This window comes from Anomaloglossus baeobatrachus, chromosome 4 (genome assembly GCF_048569485.1).
Source record: "Anomaloglossus baeobatrachus isolate aAnoBae1 chromosome 4, aAnoBae1.hap1, whole genome shotgun sequence".
NCBI lineage: Eukaryota > Metazoa > Chordata > Amphibia > Anura > Aromobatidae > Anomaloglossus > Anomaloglossus baeobatrachus.
The window spans coordinates 226,598,238-226,619,076 of NC_134356.1; the positions used below are offsets into that span (position 1 = coordinate 226,598,238).

General features: G+C 42.1%; 1 protein-coding gene across 2 annotated transcripts in view; it reads right to left on the minus strand.

Annotated features, from left to right (window-relative positions):
- The window catches only part of NUP37 (nucleoporin 37), an 81,952-nt gene that overhangs the window by 36,686 nt on the left and 24,427 nt on the right, over window positions 1–20,839 (minus strand). For both annotated transcript variants that reach the window (XM_075344712.1, XM_075344713.1), the window contains exons 4-5: window positions 14,006–14,078; window positions 11,254–11,348 (exon numbers count right to left, since the gene is read on the minus strand). In XM_075344712.1, coding sequence (XP_075200827.1) covers window positions 11,254–11,348; window positions 14,006–14,078 — 168 coding nt within the window. The remainder of the gene's footprint in view (window positions 1–11,253; window positions 11,349–14,005; window positions 14,079–20,839) is intronic.

Below are 20,839 nucleotides of genomic sequence, written 5' to 3' on the forward strand. Positions count from 1 at the left end.
CGTGAATGGAGAGTGCTACCCGGAAGTACTGCTGATAATGTGGGTGAACCGGGACGTGGTAATACGCATCTTTGAGGTCAAGGACCGGCATGTAACAATTGGGGTAGAGCAATTTTATAGTGGTCAGGAGGGATTCCATTTTAAAAGGCCGGTATTTTAGAAAGAGATTAAGCTTTTTTAGATTAATTATGGTCCTAAACGAGCCATCGGGCTTTGGTACTAAGAAAAGGGGGGAGTAAAACCCTCGGCCCCTCTCATGTAATGGGACTGGCGTAAGAACCTGCTTTTCTACGAGAGTGAGGACTGCCGACACCAGTGCGCTATGTTGACCCTCCGACCTCCTAGTGGGTGTAAGACAAAACAATTGAGGAGGGAGGGAGGTGAATTCCAGCCGGAGACCACCAGCAAATCCAGTATAAAGGAGCTGGAAGTGATGGTTTTCCAAATGGCCGCAAAAAAACGGAGTCTGCCTCCCACCGGAAAACCCCCATCATTGTTTAGGGAACTTCCTACGGAAGGAAGGGTTTCCGAACAGGGCCCCCTTGGACCCAGAGGCTGGGTTGTCCGATCTATCCCTGCGGTCAGGCCGGGTGGGCTGGAAACGACGTTTGCGATACGGGAGCCTAGAAGGAGGAGCAAATGCATTACGGAACCCTTTTTTACTATCACCAGCCTTGGTGAGTATGTCATCCAACTGAGGACCAAAGAGGAACTCACCCTCACAGGGAAGTGCACACAGTCTCGATTTTGAGGATGTGTCCCCTTTCCACGATTTTAGCCAGAGGGCTCTCCGGGCTGCATTAGAAGACCCTGCCGCTCGAGCTGCCAGGCGGACAGAGTCAGCAGAAGCATCTGCCAGGTAATTAGCTGCGTCTTTGAGTAAGGGTAGCGAGGAAACAATCTTATCCCTGGAGGTGCCTGACTTAAGCTGCTTGTCTAAGTGATCTAGCCAGACTAAAAGTGACCTGGCTGTACATGTGGCAGCAATGGCGGGTTTCAGCGCCCCTGCAGAGGCTTCCCAGGTTTTTCGCAGGAAGGCATCTGCTTTACGGTCTAGAGGGTCTCGCAGAAATCCCATATCCTCGAAAGGCAGTGCTGATTTTTTGGAGGATTTTGCCACGGCCACATCCACCTTTGGTACCTTGCACCATTCCGCATCATCAAAGGGGTATCTTCGTTTTGAAGAAGACGGGAGAAAACCGCGATGATCCTGTTTCTGCCATTCCTTGCGAACAAGGGTTTTAAGGGCCTCATTCACAGGAAAAGACTTCCGTTTCTTCTGAGTGAGACCAGCAAATAAGGTATGATCAGCTGATTTGGGGGTTTTTTCTTCTGCAACACCCATGGTTGATCGAACGGCCTTCACCAACGCGTCCATCCCATCTAAGGAAAAACATGCTTTTCCAGCCTCGTCAGAAGAGGATGAGGAAGAGGCTGAAGAAGAATCACTCTGGCTTTCAGCTGAGTCAGAAGACGGGGGGGAATCATGCTGGCGGTGAGTTTTCTTGGATTTCTTAGACCCTTGAAGTGACTGAAGAGAAGTCTGAATCTCTTTACGGATTAGTTCCCTGAGGTCCGGAGGGGGGGTAGTAGAGGCCGAAGCCTCCCCCCGTATAGCTTGGATACAGGGCCTACAAAGTCTTTGTATATAGTCTTTAAGGAGGGGGCAGGCACACAGGGGGCATTCCTTATTAGCTTTAGCGGTGCTTTTCTTAGGGGCCTGGAACAGAACCGGAAGGGAACATCAGTATAGGGCAACATTCACGAAGTTCACTCACCCATATCAGGAAAAGAACGGATACCGGCTTTGGAGGTGGAGACGAATGCTTTGTCAGGCGGTCCTTAGAGGATGCACGGTCCTCCTTCCTCTTACGACCCGTGGAACTCCTGGTGTCACTGGAGTCTTTATGTCCAGCATCCCTGGACGGAGAAGGGTCCCGGGATGGGGAGGCGCGGGGACTTCCCATCACTCGATTGTGTAGAAGCTGAGCAACTTCTATTAGAAAGGAAGCCCCCCCTTTTAAACTGCGCCCTCCTCCAACCGCTCCTGCAGTTCCGGCTCACCGCCGTAGCAACGAGCGCTGATGCAGCAAGTCCCGGACACGTGCCCCCCCCCCCCCCGCGCGCGCGTACACGTTACTGCAAGCACGTGGTGCAGGGGGAGCGCCGGACTCATCGCACACAGCAACTCACCGGTCAACAGCTCATGCACGTCAGGAGGAATCCACGAGTCTCCAAGCCATCCGTTCCTCCAGAAGTGTCCGTCCACTTCCGGGTCCCTGCAGTAGTTCGCGCGCGTGCTGACGCGGCAGTCCCCGGACACGCCCCCCCTCGTGCACACGCGGTCCGCAACCCGGAAGAAGCAGGAACCGCGTCAGCACAGGGAGAGCCACCGGCCCACCGCGAACAGCATACTCACCAGCGCGGTCCTGCAGGCGTCATTTCCCAGGAGGACAAGGCCAGACCAAGGGAAAGAGGACGAGATGCACCGGAGGATGGAGTCCACGAGGGGAGCTCCACCGACCGTGCTTCTGGAATCCTGAGCTCCGCCGTTCCCCTAGAGACCGCACGGACTCCACTAGACCCAGGTATGGTAGGTTCCGATCCATTCAGGACAGGAAACCAACTGATGAGGGAGGGGGACCGCCCCTTTTTATCTGTAGGTTTCCTGTCCTGAAGGGGGCGGATCGCTCTCTCGTGGGTGCTGTCGTGGCGAAAGGAAAATACTTCATTTTCTGGAACAATTTCAAAAGGTGACAACACTTTTCACCTTGACTGTTTACGGTCAGTCTCATAGCTACGGTACTTCAACAGCTGTATTATATATAAGGGGCCACAATCATATTAGTCCTTATCTTGTCATTTGTTTTATGGTGCACTTGCTAAACAATAGCTGGGAGATATGTCTAAAAACACATTTATAAAATCACACTATAACCTAAAAGTCTATCTTAAAATTACAACACAATAAACAAGAATTGAATGATAAAATAGAAAGGCTTAACAATCAGGGCATATCATCATAATAAAATAGGAAAATCTTGAGAGAATGTTATATTCTAAAAATTGTCAAATGTTTCCTTTCTTGGTATCTAAAATGTTTTCCAAATGAAATGTTTGCCTTAATATGTAATTTTAGAATAGGTTTGAAATTTTAAAGCCACTAGGGGGCACACACTGTACACTTCAGTACCATCTGCTGGCCATATCTCCACTGCAAAAATAGCATTAGAAGGGTGCTTCAAAACTAAATTTTATTTTACGCCAAAATCTGTCTGTCATAATCTAATCTTTTTTTCTAATATACTTTAAATTAAAAATGAATTAAAAATTCCCTCTTCTTCCCTTACTATTATACAGTAACAGCTTTTTTTCTACTACTTCTTCATTGACGACGCTTCGCTTGAAAATCCCCAATGCATGCACTGCTGCACTCTCTGTCCCTACCCTGAAACGAAGACTCTTCAGTGATCTATGTTTCGATGCTGGGATAGTCCCTGTAATTGATGTCACTTTTGTTGTGCAGAGCTGGCCTCTGCTCGCTCGTTCTTTACTAACAATGTGCAATGACCGTGTGCTCTGTTGCCGGTTCGTCACCTCTGATCACAGCCGGCGAGAGAGTTCTTTATTATTGACAAGATTCTCCTTAGCATTCATCGGAATTGACCATAGACGTATGCTCAGTAGAGCAAGGACTAGCCCATCCCTTAAAATAAAGGTCACTGATGATGCTTTGTTACAAAGTTGGGACAGAGGCGGCAGCAGTGATCAGTGTCTGACCCCTGTGATGATTGGGGCATTCTCAAACGAAGCGTCATTATACACAAAGTAGTAGAAAAAAATAAAGCAGATAAATATAGTAGTCAGGGTAGGATAGGGAATCTTTAATGAAATTATATTAGGAAGAAAAATCGATTAGAACTTGAGAGAGATTTAGGAGTAAAATAAAATATTTCAGATCACTCCACAATATTAATATTACAAAATTAATTTTGATCCACTAATATACATATAAGGCTGCATGCCCACGATTAGTGTTCACAGCATTTTGGACACAGTGTGTTTTTGCTGTGTTGCAAATGCTGTGTTCTACAGTACAAGCACAGTGGATAGGTCTTATTGAAATCCCATGCAGCAGCATAAACTGACATGCAGTGCAGCTTCCCAAGACACAGCGTGTCAATTTATGCAGCAGAACCGCAAGTATTCTCCACAGAGAAAACAGAAAGAAAGTACGCAGTTTCCTGTACCCTGTTTGTGGGCACAGGCAGCTGCCGTATCATGGGCACAGCACTTGTGGCCTTGCAGGAGAGGACATTCTGTGTCCAGGACGCAATATGTATGGCTCATGGGCACGTACCCCATGGTAGAGTTGGTGCGACTTGCATCAGTAATCTCTGACCACTAGACGCAAGCCCTGAGAACCACCTCCTACCTCCGGCAAACGTGGCTATTCTTTTGATTAGCTGGACTGGCGCAATATCACATATCCCATGCTGGCTAATCAACAGAGTTGCCATGGATACCAGGAGGCTGTTCTTAGGGCTCTTGTTTAGCGGCCATAGATTAAAGTTGTGGCTGTCAGACCTTAACCCTGTGAATCAAAGCGTGCCAACTCTAATAGCTTTGGTTTCACAAAATGAATATGTTTATGTAAGCTGATGAATGAAACCTCCTTTCATATTTGTGTCTATATTGCTCCTTCACCATAGAAGTCCTTAAATTAGGACGTGCTTTAAAAAAGCACTCTAATGTCATTTGTAGTGATGAGTGAGCACTACCATGCTCTGGTGCTCAGTACACGTAACGAGCAGTTGGGTACTCTTATAGGTGCAACTTGAGTACCTGAGTATAATGGAAGTCAATGGGGAACTTGAGCATTTTTCCAGAAGATTTCTGGGAAAAATGCTTGAAGTCCTCCACGGACTTCCATTATACTTGGTACACGAGTAGCGTCCATCCAAGCATGATCATCTAACTTCTCGTTACGTGTAGTGAGCATGGTAGTGATCACTAATCACTAGTCATTTACAATAAGGATAATAAGATTTAGGTTCAGAAAATGAAAGAACATGCATGAAATATTGCGAAGCCATAATGTTTTAGCACTCAGCAATTCAGATGTTATTAAGAGGTTAAACGGTAGATTGACATATCCTTTACTGCTGTAGGATCTACACATGGATGTATGTGCCGGCTGTGAGATCTGTACATGACAAGAGCAATGATATATTTGGAGCGAAGCAGAATAAGAGCAAGCTGACCTTTTAAAACCGCTCTTGGTGTTCTTTTAGAATGTACTTGCTTTTTAATATATTTGGCAAAGGTTTCTGGTTTGCATCCAATGTCATAATGCTTTCTCAACATTTGAGCCATCATTACACAGAATCCATGTGGAGCAACTGCTGACAATGTGGTAATTTCAATTAAACGAAAGAAAGACTTTAAAATGCCCATAAGAGGCTTTAGTTTTTAACTACGCAGATAGGGTTTCATAAAGCAAAACTAGAGTCAAGGAGAAACATTTATAGGGAGTGGTATTGCAAACACCAGACTTAAGCGATACACTGATCCGTTAAATTGGGCAAAATGTATTAATATCTTCAGCACATATACGTATGTACGTATACGTAACAAACAGGCGAACAATTCCACAAAAAATGCATCATTCTCTCTTAGGCTATCTTAGGCCTCGGGACTCTGTACCCATGGATTTTGCCGCAGAAACCTGCGGATTTATCTGGATTTTATAGGGACATGGGGAGTACGGTGTCCATGCTGCGGAATTTGCGGCTGCAGAACATGCTGCGGATATCCCGCAGCCGCACATAACTGCATATCACTTAGGCTATATGCCCACGGGACTATGTACCCGCGGATATATCCGCAGGTTTCCTGCAGATGATCCTCGGAATCCACAGCTATACATTGCTGTGGGATTCCAGCGAAATAGCTGCAGTAAACCTGTGGACATTCGTGCGATTTACCTGCGGAAGTCTCGCCCTCTATCTTCATAGTGGAGAGGTGGGATTTCCGCAGGAATAATTGACATGCAATTACGTGCGGCTGCAGGACGTCCGCAGCCGCACATACCACAGCATGGACACAGACACTCCCCCATGTCCCATAGGATAACATGGGGAGTGTCTGTACTTACTAAAACCTGTGGAATAATCTAGACAATCCAGGTAAAACCGCAGGTTTTCCGTGGCAAAATCCGTGGGTACAGAGTCCCGTGGGCACATAGCCTTATTCCTGTTGAAATACCTGCGGATGTCCCGCCTTTCCACTATGGAGATATTGGCCGGGACTTCTTCAGGTAAGTCGCACGAATGTCCGCAGGTTTACCGCAGCTATTTCGCTGGAATCCCGCAGCTATGTATACCTGTATACAGGTATACCTCTATGCGGTTGTACCTGCGGATATATCCGCAGGTACAGAGTCCCATGGGCACATAGCCTTAGAGTGGTTGTTCTGTTCATTTCAATAAATGAACGCCCCTGCCATCTGCAGATTATTAGAAAGAAACAAACCGTGCTGCACTCACCTTGCGCGGGTCCACCAGCAAGTATTCGTTGATGCAACCATTGTCTGTCATTGGCTGCTGCACTAAAGACATGTTGGCAGTACAGCAGCTAATCACTGAGCTCTGCAGAATGCCACCTACAGAGCGCATTGATTGGCTGCTGCACTGTCAACGAGGCGTAAGCTCTTCAGCCAATGCCAGACACTGGGATTAGCTGCAGAGGCTTGCCGGTGGAACTGGGGAAAGTAGAGCGCATTTTGTGTCTCTACCATAACCTGAAGCCCGAGACATTCATTTACTGAAAGGGAACAACCCCTTTAACTTATAAGGGTTTTCCCTTTTACTCCATTGGCGTGTCTGTGATAAAAATAAAATCAGATGTTACTCGCCGTCCTCTGCTGCTCCAGAGGTTGTTCACTGACTGCAGAAGGAATAAATCATTGATGCCTTTAACCCTCTAGTGGAGGAGCCAGTTTTGACCTTAATTACCGGAGGTGCATTTTACCAATCTGACGTCAGGTGTCAATTTATGAGGTGATAACTCTGCATTGCTTCAACATATTCTAATGATATTGAGATTGATTATTTCCCAATATATTGCACTTTGTTAGCGTAAATGTAGGTTGATATATTCCATCAAATTATCCTAAACTGCTATCAGGAGCAATCTGCACCCAGAACCACGAGCAGTTCAAGGTACATATTGCTAAAACCTGCCTAGCAGTCCTTGTATACACTATCATAAATAAAGGGATCTTTAGGAAAAGTATTTCTAAAGATCCTTTATGATATGCTAATGAGCGAGGGGACTAGTCATAAGGGCGTTAGTTCCTGCGCTCAGTCCGCCCTCTTAGCATGTTAGCACGCTGACAGGGGCATGTTAACATGCTATTCAGTGCAGCATCACCAGCGGTGCAGCGCGTACCTATCCATTGTCACCGCTTCAGAACGCAGGGCTTACACAGGGCGATCATGGGCACTAGACCTCTCTGAAAACGGGACGTGTACACCTGGCTTCGTAATGCACATGACCGGAAGTGCTGGGACTTCTGATCATGCATACTGACCTTAAACCCGGCATCTGAAGCGGTGACAACAGACACAGGTACGTGCGTCACCGCTGATGACGCTGGGCAATGCTAACACGCTAAGAGGGTGGAATGAGCGCAGGAACTAACGCTCTTGAAACTAGCCCCTGACCTCATTAGCATATCATAAAGGATCTTTAGAAATACTTTTTTTAAAGATCTCTTTATCTATGCTACTATAGGCTGGGACAGTTAGGCGGGCATTAGAAATATGCACACAGAACTGCTCATGGTTCTGGGTGCATATTGCACCTGACAGGTTCACTTTAACCCTTTAGGTGCTACACAGTTCAAAAGAAAAGGTGGATTAAAAGAAATGAAAAAAAATACATTTTTTCCCACTAAAACATGGCTTTAGGCCACATTTTTTTAGTTTCAAAAGTGGTATTAAGAGAAAATGCATAATTTCCTCTTGAACGTGGCAATATTCTATATGTGGTCAAAAACTGCTATTTGTGCGCATAACAGAACACGGAAAAGAAGAAAGAATGCGGAACAGATTGTGGACGCAATGTCGCGATTGGAGAGCCTCTGTGGTACCAAAACAGCAGAAAACTCCACAAGTGACCAGATTTAGGAAATCCGACCTCTCAAAGAATTTATCTAGGGGTATGCTGACCATGTTATAACCATATAGAATCCCCCAAAAAACAGACTTTTTTTCCGCAGTGAAATGTTATTTTAGTTCCAAATTTGTAACTTTGACAAGGCATAATAGGATAAAATGGACCCCATAATTTGTCATGCAATTTTTACTGAATGCTGACAACAGGGCTTGGATGGGAAGGAGCGCTACTTGACTCTTGGAACACAGACTTTGTGTTGCATAGATTGGCAGAGCCCATGATGTGCCAAAATAGCAAAAAAAATTGAAAAAAACAAAAAAAAAAAAAACAAAAAACACCAAACCCACAAAGAATTCATCTATATGTATAATGAGTATTTGGATCCCACAGGTCCTTTGAGAATTTTATAACAATGTGCCATGGAAATAAAAATAAATTACATGTTTAACACTAAAATGTTATATTAGCTGCAAATTTGTCAATATCACAAGATGAATAGTTGAAAACAGACTTTGTTGCATGTTTCCCAAATGTGATTGTATTCCATATGTCAAAAACTACTATTTGATAAGGCTGGGCTTAGATTTTGTAGTGTAAATTTTGCTGGAGTAGTATGCGGGAGAGACATTGCAGAGCCCCTGAAGTGCCAGAATAGCAGAACCCTCCACCAAAATGTGACCACTTATTGGAAATGACACCTCTTGATGAATTCATCTACGATTGCAGTGATCATTTTGGCTCCAGAGGAGTTTTAACTTTGTGACATCAAGTCCACTTCAAATATGCCGGGTTAGTGCCCAAACATTGTGCCCAGCTTGTGCTTCTAGAGACACAACCCATAACTTGTTAAGTGACCTCACCCCACTACAGCAATGCCAAACATGTGGATGGTATAGGCACACTTTGGGCATCATTAGAAATGGAAGTGCACTGGGTTTTACTTTGGTGCCATATCACTTTTCCAGGACATATGAGTAGTGATGAGCAGACTCGCAGATAACCGAGACAGTCTACTCCCAGAGATCCGACTTTTAAAATTCGGTTTTGGTCCAGATTCCAGTTCACATATACAAGTCTAGGGGGACTAGAATCTGGAGATTAAAATTGGTTGTAGAAGGGATAAGGATGTAGGAGCAAGCGCGCTGTACTTTCCATGCTGTACAATGCTTCCAAGCAGTACATTCTCTTCCGATGCCGCAGATTACGTTCATCGCATATGCACTGCTTTCCTCACCCACCGTTGCCTCTGATTACTTGCAGTCAGAGGCGCACCCACACTGAGTGACAGCATGTCTGACGCTTCCAATCACAAGTGCTACGTGCATCTATTGTAGTATAAAAATTAAAAATATTTGGCGCAGGGTACCCCCATATTATAATACCCAGCACAGATCAAGACTACGGCTACAGGCTGCAGCCCCCAGCCGTGGGCTTATCTTGGCTGTGTATCAAAATAGGAGGAACGGTATGTTTTCTGTTTTATTTTTTAATTTAAATAAATAATTAAAAAAAAAAAGTGTGTCGTCCCCCCCAATTTTGATACAGAGCCAAGATTGGGGAGACCAATGCTTATTGGGTGCACCCCCCAGCCTACAAATAGCAGCCTGCAGCCACTAGATGCATCCATTAGATGCGACAAGCCCAGCACTTTACCTGATTGCCCTGATACAGTCGCATAGGGGTAATATCAGGGATTAATGGCAGCACACAGCTGGCACCAAGCCCTAGATTGGTAATGGCAGCCGTCTATGAGACCCCCCTATTACTAATCTATAAGTGAAAAGTAAATAAACACAAAATACCAAAAAATCCTTTATTTGGAATAAAATACAAAAAAAATTCTCTTTCACCACTTTATTAACTCCCAGAACGCCCCTAACTGGTCTAACGTAATACACACAAGGTCCCACGATGGCCCTGGCTACGCTACATTTGAGTTTGGAGAGACCAAAAACATGTCCGATCTCTCCAGGCACTGACAAGGAGGACCTAGCTGGCCGCAATGTTGTCACTCCGGAGGTCATATCCGTTTTCCCACCGTATGACCTCAGGTAACCCGAAGCACTCTGACTTAAAGTGTAGGGCCGTGCTCGCACCCCGCCAGCCCTTTAACACTAACAGTACTGGCTGGATTAGTTTAAATTTTTAATGGTAGCATTTTGGGGTACAAAGAATGTTTTGATTACTTTCCGCATAAGGTTAGGTTGACATGTAGCCTGTAGCCTGTGTGCTACACTGAGCACCTACATCAGGATTTCTGTCTAAATTTCCCCAAAAATTGCGATTTAGATAAAAGCCCAAAAAAACGATTTCACTTTGATGCAAATGGAGTCAATGTTTGACTGTCTGGCTTCAGAGTCAGCGATATCAGCCTTTTTAGAACAAAAAAGTGTGATCGATCACAGCTGTGTGTATGCCACCACCGGAACCGAGGCCAGACAGAGTTCAAAGTGACTCTAATAGCCTCATTAATATGAATGGTTCCTCTAGTAAAACTTCTATATTAGATCTGTAGGTAACAAGCAGACCATGACCTTCCAAATGGACCACGCCTGTTTTTCTATCATTTTGGTAAGTGCAGTGCAAACACAGACATTTCTGAGAAGTTTTGTCACATGAATAATTGCGCTAAGTTGTGGTGCGGTTTACACGTCAAAAACGTTTTAACCTACTTACTGGAACAAATCCATATTTTATGTAACATCCCTAATTCGGGCAGCTAAATAGGAAAGGGTTCTTTACAGTTAGAGCAGTCAGACTGTGGAATGCCCTTCCACAAGAGGTAGTAATGGCAGACACTATAACTTTTAAAAAAAGGGGCTGGATGATTTCATCAGTACACACAACATTGTCACTTATAAATGACAATGACAAAATGTAGAACTGGTGGAGGAACGTTGAACTATATGGACCTAGGTCTTTTTTCAACCTATGTAATGCTGAATATTTCTATATCAAGATTCAAAGGCATGATTTAAGAATCAGAACAAAACATTTTATGCAAATATTTGCCAGCTACCAGTAATATGGACATATCACCAAAGATACGGACCAGATTCAGTTCTTTCCTACCTGCATGTGTGATCATCGCTGACACTTGCAATTTCACTTCCGTCGTAAGAAGAAAAAACCACATCGTTTATGTAGGCGTTATGACCCTGCAGGACCTTCCAAATGGTAATTTGAGAGCACTTGTTAATAATTTCAATATGGTAACATTTCTAAAGTCATTCTATAATTACTATTACTTGATGAACCAACACAATAATCATACCAGATGGTTACAAGAAATTGCCTGCAAGTGAACACTTTTAATGAAAGTATATTGTATGTCATTTTATGGCCGGATGATCAAAAATGTAAATTCCGGCATAGTTGTTCACATTTTTTCGCAATGTTCACCATGTGGGATAAATAATAAAGTTTTATTGTGCTGAACGATATGGACATCTCGATAATGAATTGTCTTTATCAACTTTTTATTCAAAAAAATAAATTTTTTTAATTCACTTTTTGTTTTCAACAGTTGAATAGATTTTTTGTTTTTGCGATATTTACTTGTTCCACGTGGGTACTTGAAGACAGGATACTTTTATTGCATAGATAATTATCTACATACATTGCACTGCTTGTATAGTGTTGTGCAGTGTATTATCCAGCCCGTTAGTGGCACAGTCTATTAGGCTTTGATCTACAGCAGACTGGAAGGCCGTTTTAGGTTGCCATAGAAAACATCGGCTCCCTGTGATCGCGCTGCAGGGGACTGATGGACTAAGAGAGGTTAATTTCCCTCTGTATAGTGTTAATTGAGCTCATGTAGAGCATTGCCAATGCTGTTAGGAATAGGGAACCCCAGAATCCCGATTCTAGGGTGAGGATTCACTGCCTTTTTAAGTCCTAATGGAACGTGTCATGTTCTATTACATCGTGAAAGGCGGTGCTATGACTGAAAGTGGTTAAATATTGTATATTCTTTGATTTTCTTTTTTTAATAAATCTTGCCATATTAAGATATTGAGCCTTGTATGCCAAATTCATAATATACCCATTTGTTTCTCCAAGAAATTTGCCAATCAGATGGGCCGATGGATGCCCGTAAATTAAAACACACCTCATTTCAGGTAACTTTTTAGAATAAGCCGTCATGTGTGAGTAAAGGAGGAATAAGAATTCTATAGCCACTGTAGGAAAACTGTGCATTTTTCTATATAAAACTCAATTGCAAAAATGATTTGTGCACAAACATACATTTAAAGTGAAGGGATTGGCAATATGCACCCAGAACCACGAGCAGTTCTGGGTGCATATTGCCAATCCCTGCCTAACCGTAACTGTATACACTCGCATAGATAAAGGGATCTTTAGAAAAAGGATTTATAAAGATCTTTTACCGTATGCTAATGAGTGAGGGGACTAGTTCCAAGAGCGTTGCTTTCCTTGCTAGTTGGCTCAATTAGCATGTTAGTACACCCCTGTGGGCGTGCTGACATGCAAATAAATACGCAACGTCAGAGGATGGTCTCACTCACCTCTACGTCGCCATCACGTCTGACGGTGGATTTCGGCTCACGGACTTCTGGTTATGCACACTACTTCAGTTTGAAGCCTGGATACATACACCCGGCTTCATAGTGCGCATGACCAAACCTCCAGGGTCATGTGCACTGAGCCAAAATCCAGCATTGAATGTGATGGAAACAGAGAGGTGAGTGAGATCATTCTGTGACGCTGCGCATGCATTAGCATGTTAGTACGCCCATAGGGGTGTACTACCATGCAAATGGGGCCCAGTAGCCAGGGGAACTAACACCCAGGGAACTAATGCCCTTATGACTAGTTCCTGCTCTTATTAGCGATCTTTAGAAATACCTTTTCTATAGATCCCTTTATTTATGCTGCTGTATACAGGGACGGTTAGGCAGGGATTAGTAATATGCACCCACAACTGCTCATGGTTCTGAGTGCATATTGCACCTGACAGGTTCACTTTAAAGAAAAATGTCCCACAAGATATCCATTTCCTTTATCAAGTATTGTTATATTTAAAGTCTATCAAACAGTTCATTAAAATAATTCGCATGCTTCTAAATCTTGGAACAACAAACCCCCCCCCCTCCAAAATCTTACAAACAATCCATAGAGCAACATAACCTGCAATGGCTTACTGACATTGCAGTATCGCAGTATCTAGAGTCAGATTTCAGATATCCATATAACAGATAACCATATAAGTGCAAATATATATATATATATATATATATATATATATATATATATATATATATATATATATATATATATATATATATATATATATATATATATATATATATATATATATATATATATATATATATTATATATATATATATATCTCAATGTTTCAAATATGAACAAGTTTACAAGTTATTTTAATCCACTTTACATGGTTTTATGGCAGAAGCCAATAGAAAACCTGAAGAATAATACCAAATAGGAAAATAATTATTGATAATGGTTTGGAAGATTACTAACAATTTACATAGGACCCATATGGCTCTGCTATTTAGGATACATATCTTACTCTAAAATACACAATGTATGTTGTCTTAGCACTCTGTGTTCATTGTAATGTTTTGTGTCACATAAAAGTTACAAATTCATTGGTGAACCCTAAATTGTAACCTTCAACCTAAATCAGATTTTACTGGTAACAATGACTATTTAGTCTAAACAGAAATAATGTTTTGAGTGATCCAAAATGTCACTATCTGATTCATGAAGGACTCATAGTAACATTGAGAACATTGTGACAATACTTTTTAAAACCAGCTAACGTTCATACCTTGTATTCATGGTGCTCATGGAAATCGGAAGTGAAAACCCTTAACGTTTTATCGCCTGCTGCTGTACAAAACCTAGGTTAAAAAAAAGTAGTATAGCTTTCAATTACAATATATAAAAGAAATCTACAGTAAAAATTGAATAAATTTACAAGCACTGTGAGTTATTGTTTTTGTGCAGATTGTGAATTAGGTCTTGAAGTATCAAGTTTACAGCACCATTTTTTTTTCAGTGCTATAAATGTAAGCCCCTTGCCCCTGGACTTATACTCACCTTCCAATGGTCCCACGGCACCATCTTGTGTCTGACTGGCCGTAAGTCAGAAGTTACATCACAAGCTCCCAATACATTTGTATGAGAGCCAAAAAGAGGGTCTCAGAGTTGTAACCCTTGGCGAGATCCAGCAAACACTGCCGGCAGGTTACAAATAGCTGGAGATGGACAAAAGTGGTGGCGATAAAGATAAAGTCACCAGAAGGGGAGTATAAGACAGGGGGGAGGGGACTTCAATTTAATGCACCACTCCAGGGGTGCAATTAAAAAAAAAAGCTGGAGTGGTGCTTTAATCATACCGTTAGGATAAGGCCAATTCCATAAAACTAACATTTCCGACATAAGTACAGACCATGCAACGGTCTCCTAATCTGAACTCACCAGCCTCGTACAACCCCCTATTCCAGGTAAGTCAGGACGTTGTGTAAAATAAAAACAAGAATGCAATGGTTTGGCAATCTCGATCAGCCATATTTTATTCACAACAGAACACAGATGCCTTTCATTGGAAAAAAAAAACCTAATTAAAAATTGAAGGCATCAACATCTCTCAAAAAAGTTGGGACATGGCCATGTCTACTATTGAGTAGTATCCCCTTTCCTTTTTACATCAGTCTGTAAATATCTGGGAAGGGAGGAGAACAATTGCTGGAGTTTTGGGAGAGGAATGTTGTCCCATTGTTGTCTGATGTGGATTCTAGCAGTTCAATGTTCCTGGGTGTTCTTTGCTTAATTTTTTGTTTCAGAATTCATCAATTGTTTTCTATTAGTGAAAGGTCTGGACTGCAGGGGGTCAGTTCATCGCCAACTCTTCTTCTGAGAAGCCATGCTGTTTTGATGGATGCAGTTTGTGGTTTACTCCCATTCTGTAGTCCGTTTCAGGGAAGGCCTTGTATAGTTCAGCAAGCCAATAGCTTGCTGAAATATAAAAGGCCTTCCCTGAAACGGACTACAGAATGGGAGCATATGTTCTTCTAAAACCTGTATATAGAGCCTTTCAATATGTCTAATCTACCCAAACCAAAGGCTGTCCTCACACATCTTAGATTTAGGCTTTTGAACTATGTACTGATAAGCTGGATGGTCACCCTCCTCTAGAGTCTGCAAAACATGGAGTCGGTTGTTTCCATAAAAAAAAAAAAAAAATCAAATAATCGATCCTTCTGCCCACAGAACAGTTTTGCATTTTGCCTCAGTCCATTATAAATGAGCTCTGACTTAGAGAAGATGGCAGAGTTTATGGATTGTGTAGACATGTGGATGGCTTCCTCTTGGCATGATATGGCTTTAACTTGCAGTTGAGAATTACACCATGAATTGTGTTCAAACAGTTTCTGGAAGTATTCCTGAAGCCCATGTAGTGATATCCACCACCGAATAAACCTTGTGTGCATGGATTTTTCCAGAATCTCTAAAATTTAAAGAATATGTGCTCTGAACCTGTTCCACCAGTTTTAGAAGCAGTTCTTCACAGACCTCTAACCCTCTTTGCGTCGGAGAGACTCTGCCTCTCTAACATGCCTGTTTTAGACAGTGATGTGACTAAGTTGAAAAATGACTGACTATCTACATTTTTCATTCGTATTCCTTACTTTTTCAGGCTTCAGTTAATCATTTTGAGATGTGTGGCTGCCATCAATTTCTAAGAGTTAGACATTTTTCCATTTCATTTGAAGAAAAGAAAAAAAAAAAAACTTTCAACTTCTGATCTGTGTTCTGTTGTGAATATCATATGGCTAAAATATTTCTAAATCATTGCATTCTTGTTTCATTACATTTTACACAGTGTTTGAACATTATCTTTTGAATTGGGGTTGTATATTTCTATGAGGCTGTTGTTTTTTGGTCAGGAGACCTGTGGATAGATGTGTCAAACTATCCTAAGGATACATTTCAATCACTCACATAGAATACTAATGAGCTGCCAAGTGTGTCTTGGGCGTTCCTGAGCGAGGGAAGTGTCCTGGCTTATTGGTATCCACCCCTCCCTTGTTGACTAGTAACAGCTGTCTTTTGCATTATACTGCACTCTAACCAGCAGAAGAATACTAAAATTGTGAATCAGCAGCTGAGGGTAGAGGTCATTGACACTTGCAATCAGACTCTAGCATGGGCTAGATTGTGGCAAAGGTTTTGTCTATCAAACAGTTCGGTTTAAAAACAAGACAAGGATTGCGGCTGTCGACTGAGTTACAGCATGTTGAAGTAGGCGCTGTCACGTCAGTCCATGCTGGTAAAGACATCATAGTACAAATAATGGATGAGAATCACCGCAATGAAGCAATAGTCCAACTTCGCATATGTATGTGGGACCTGTATATTATGCTGTCCAACAGTACACATATGAAAACAATGTAGAAACCGAGGAAGATTAGGGTACAATGGCTGCATGTGCCCTTTGTGATAGAGATATTAGCATAGTATGTTAAGACATTATTTAAAATAATATCAACCAATGAGGAGTGCTGGCACATTAAATTTAACAATTCTAAGTATTTACTCACAATAGAAATATAAATCTAACATATTATAATAGTGTCATGACAGAAATTCATCCCGTTCGGTTGTTTTGTATTTAAAGGGAACCTGTCAGGTGCAATATGCACCCAGGACCACGGGCAGTTCTGGGTGTATATTGCTAATCCCTGCCTAACCGTCCCTGTATACACTAGCATAGATAAAGAGATTTTTAGAAAAAGTATTTCTAAAGATCTTTTATAGTATGCTAATGAGAGCAGGGAGTAGTTACAAGGGCGTTATTTCCTTTGGCTAGTCGGATTCCCCTTAATATGTAAGCACGTCCTTGTAGTCGTGATAAGATGCTAATGAATATGTAGCTAACAGAGAGGTAGAAAAGGGCTTTTATTCACCGCGACAATGATCACTGATGAAATTGTAGGATTAATGTAACTTTATTTTGCACAGGTCTACGCGTTTCTGGAGGCTCAGCTCCCTTCCTCAGGACCGACCGGCACAAGAAACATCACATCTCAGATATATACTAGCTGTAGTAACCGGGCGTTGCCCGGAATAGTAACTGTCTCTGATGTGTGTGTCTCGTTCCCCGTCTGTCTCTGTCCCCGTCTCTTTACTTCTCTGTCTCTTTCCCTTTCCTTGTCTCTTTCCTTGTCTGTCTCTTTCCTTTTCTCTGTCTCTTTCCCCATCTGTCTCTTTCCCTGTTTCTTTACTTGTCTATGCCTCTTTCCCTGTCTGTCTGTCTCTTTCCTTGTCTGTGTGTGTCTACCTCTGTCTGCCTCTTTCTATCCGTCTCCCCACCGACATCTTGTTACCTCACACATAAGCTTCTTACACTAACAATTTATTTTGTACGTATAGCAACCACTCTTAGCTGCTATTAATAACCTAATAGCTCGCAGCTCCATTGACTTTAATGGAGGCAGGTTTCATGGAGTGTAACTAAAGCGCGGGGTTACATTTTCCCATCAAAACATAGTCTACGACACTCCCTGGGTCACATGAGGCGTCTGCGCAAAATTTTGTGATTGTAAATGCGACTGTGCGGATTCCTTTAGCGGACATATACACACACACACACACACACACACACACACACAGCTTTATATAATATATATACACACACACACACACACACACACACACACACACTACATATACTACATATACACATACAGTACAGACCAAAAGTTTGGACACACCTTCTCATTCACAGTGTTTCCTTTATTTTCATGACTCTAAAATTGTAGATTCCCATTGAAGGCATCAAAACTATGAATTAACACATGTGGAGTAAAATACTTAAAGTGTGAAACAACTGAAAATTATGTCTTGTATTCTAGGCTTTTCAAATTAGCCACCTTTTGCTTTGATTACTGCTTTGCACACTCTTGGCATTCTCCTGATGAGCTTCAAGAAGTAGTCACCGGAAATGGTCTTCCAACAGTCTTGAAGGAGTTCCCAGAGATGCTTAGCACTTGTCGGCCCTTTTGCCTTCACTCTGCGGTCCAGCTCACCCCAAACCATCTTGATTGGGGTCAGGTCTGGTGACTGTGGAGACCAGGTCATCTGGCGTAGCACCGCATCACTCTCCTTCTTAGTCAAATAGCCCTTACACACACGTATATATATATATATATATATACTCGTACGTACATACATAATATACAGTTAGGTCCAGAAATATTTGGACAGTGACACAATTTTCGCGAGTTGGGCTCTGCATGCCACCACATTGGATTTGAAATGAAACCTCTACAACAGAATTCAAGTGCAGATTGTAACGTTTAATTTGAAGGTTTGAACAAAAATATCTGATAGAAATTGTAGGAATTGTACACATTTCTTTACAAACACTACACATTTTAGGAGGTCAAAAGTAATTGGACAAATAAACCAAACCCAAACAAAATATTTTTATTTTCAATATTTTGTTGCGAATCCTTTGGAGGCAATCACTGCCTTAAGTCTGGAACCCATGGATATCACCAAACGCTGGGTTTCCTCCTTCTTAATGCTTTGCCAGGCCTTTACAGCCGCAGCCTTCAGGTCTTGCTTGTTTGTGGGTCTTTCCGTCTTAAGTCTGGATTTGAGCAAGTGAAATGCATGCTCAATTGGGTTAAGATCTGGTGATTGACGTGGCCATTGCAGAATGTTCCACTTTTTTGCACTCATGAACTCCTGGGTAGCTTTGGCTGTATGCTTGGGGTCATTGTCCATCTGTACTATGAAGCGCCGTCCGATCAACTTTGCGGCATTTGGCTGAATCTGGGCTGAAAGTATATCCCGGTACACTTCAGAATTCATCCGGCTACTCTTGTCTGCTGTTATGTCATCAATAAACACAAGTGACCCAGTGCCATTGAAAGCCATGCATGCCCATGCCATCACGTTGCCTCCACCATGTTTTACAGAGGATGTGGTGTGCCTTGGATCATGTGCCGTTCCCTTTCTTCTCCAAACTTTTTTCTTCCCATCATTCTGGTACAGGTTGATCTTTGTCTCATCTGTCCATAGAATACTTTTCCAGAACTGAGCTGGCTTCATGAGGTGTTTTTCAGCAAATTTAACTCTGGCCTGTCTATTCTTGGAATTGATGAATGGTTTGCATCTAGATGTGAACCCTTTGTATTTACTTTCATGGAGTCTTCTCTTTACTGTTGACTTAGAGACAGATACACCTACTTCACTGAGAGTGTTCTGGACTTCAGTTGATGTTGTGAACGGGTTCTTCTTCACCAAAGGAAGTATGCGGCGATCATCCACCACTGTTGTCATCCGTGGACGCCCAGGCCTTTTTGAGTTCCCAAGCTCACCAGTCAATTCCTTTTTTCTCAGAATGTACCCGACTGTTGATTTTGCTACTCCAAGCATGTCTGCTATCTCTCTGATGGATTTTTTCTTTTTTTTCAGCCTCAGGATGTTCTGCTTCCCCTTAATTGAGAGTTCCTTAGACCGCATGTTGTCTGGTCACAGCAACAGCTTCCAAATGCAAAACCACACACCTGTAATCAACCCCAGACCTTTTAACTACTTCATTGATTTCAGGTTAACGAGGGAGACGCCTTCAGAGTTAATTGCAGCCCTTAGAGTCCCTTGTCCAATTACTTTTGGTCCCTTTAAAAAGAGGAGGCTATGCATTACAGAGCTATGATTCCTAAACCCTTTCTCCGATTTGGATGTGAAAACTCTCATATTGCAGCTGGGAGTGTGCACTTTCAGCCCATATTATATATATATATAATTGTATTTCTGAACATGTTTTTGTAAACAGCTAAAATAACAAAACTTGTGTCACTGTCCAAATATTTCTGGACCTAACTGTACACTATTTGCAGCAATATTGTGCTGCGGTACATGGTACAGAAGATCAAACAATTACAGGTTCAAGTCCTCCAAGGGATACTGTCAACTGGGGATGATTCTAAAATATAAATATATAATTTTAGAATCACCCCCAGTTGAAAGTATCTCTTGGGGGGTCTTGAACCTGTAATTGTTTGATCGCCTGTACAATGTACAACAGCACAATGCTAATGCTGTAAATAGTAAAAATCATTGTCTCCTATGTCAATCTATGGCTGGATGTCACAGAAAAAAATCAGGACATGTATGGGCGTCTAAATGGACATTTGGGCTGGATGATGTTGCTTAATTGTAGCTGTCAGTGACTGAAAGCGAAGCATACTCCGCATGTGAAGCTCTCCACTTTAGTCCCGAATTGAGAGCTCTGATCAGGAGACCTCTCTAACTCAGAATTTCCTAACCGAGTATATGGAAATAATAAAAATCTAACTGAACAACCCTTGTTGAAACAGAATTATTGTAGCATAAAGTAAGTTAGAAAATAAAGATAGAAGAGATTTTTAAATAAATTGGTTTAAAAGAAAAAAGTGAAGCAGTTTTCATTTTTAAAAGGGGTTCTGGAAAAAAAAAACCACAACCTTACTGAAATTCATATATATAAAAAAAATACAAATATCGTTACTCACCGGTTTCAGCTCTAACCTAAAGGCCCCATCACACACAGAGATAAATCTTTGGCAGATCTGTGGTTGCAGTGAAATCATGGACATATTGTTCCATT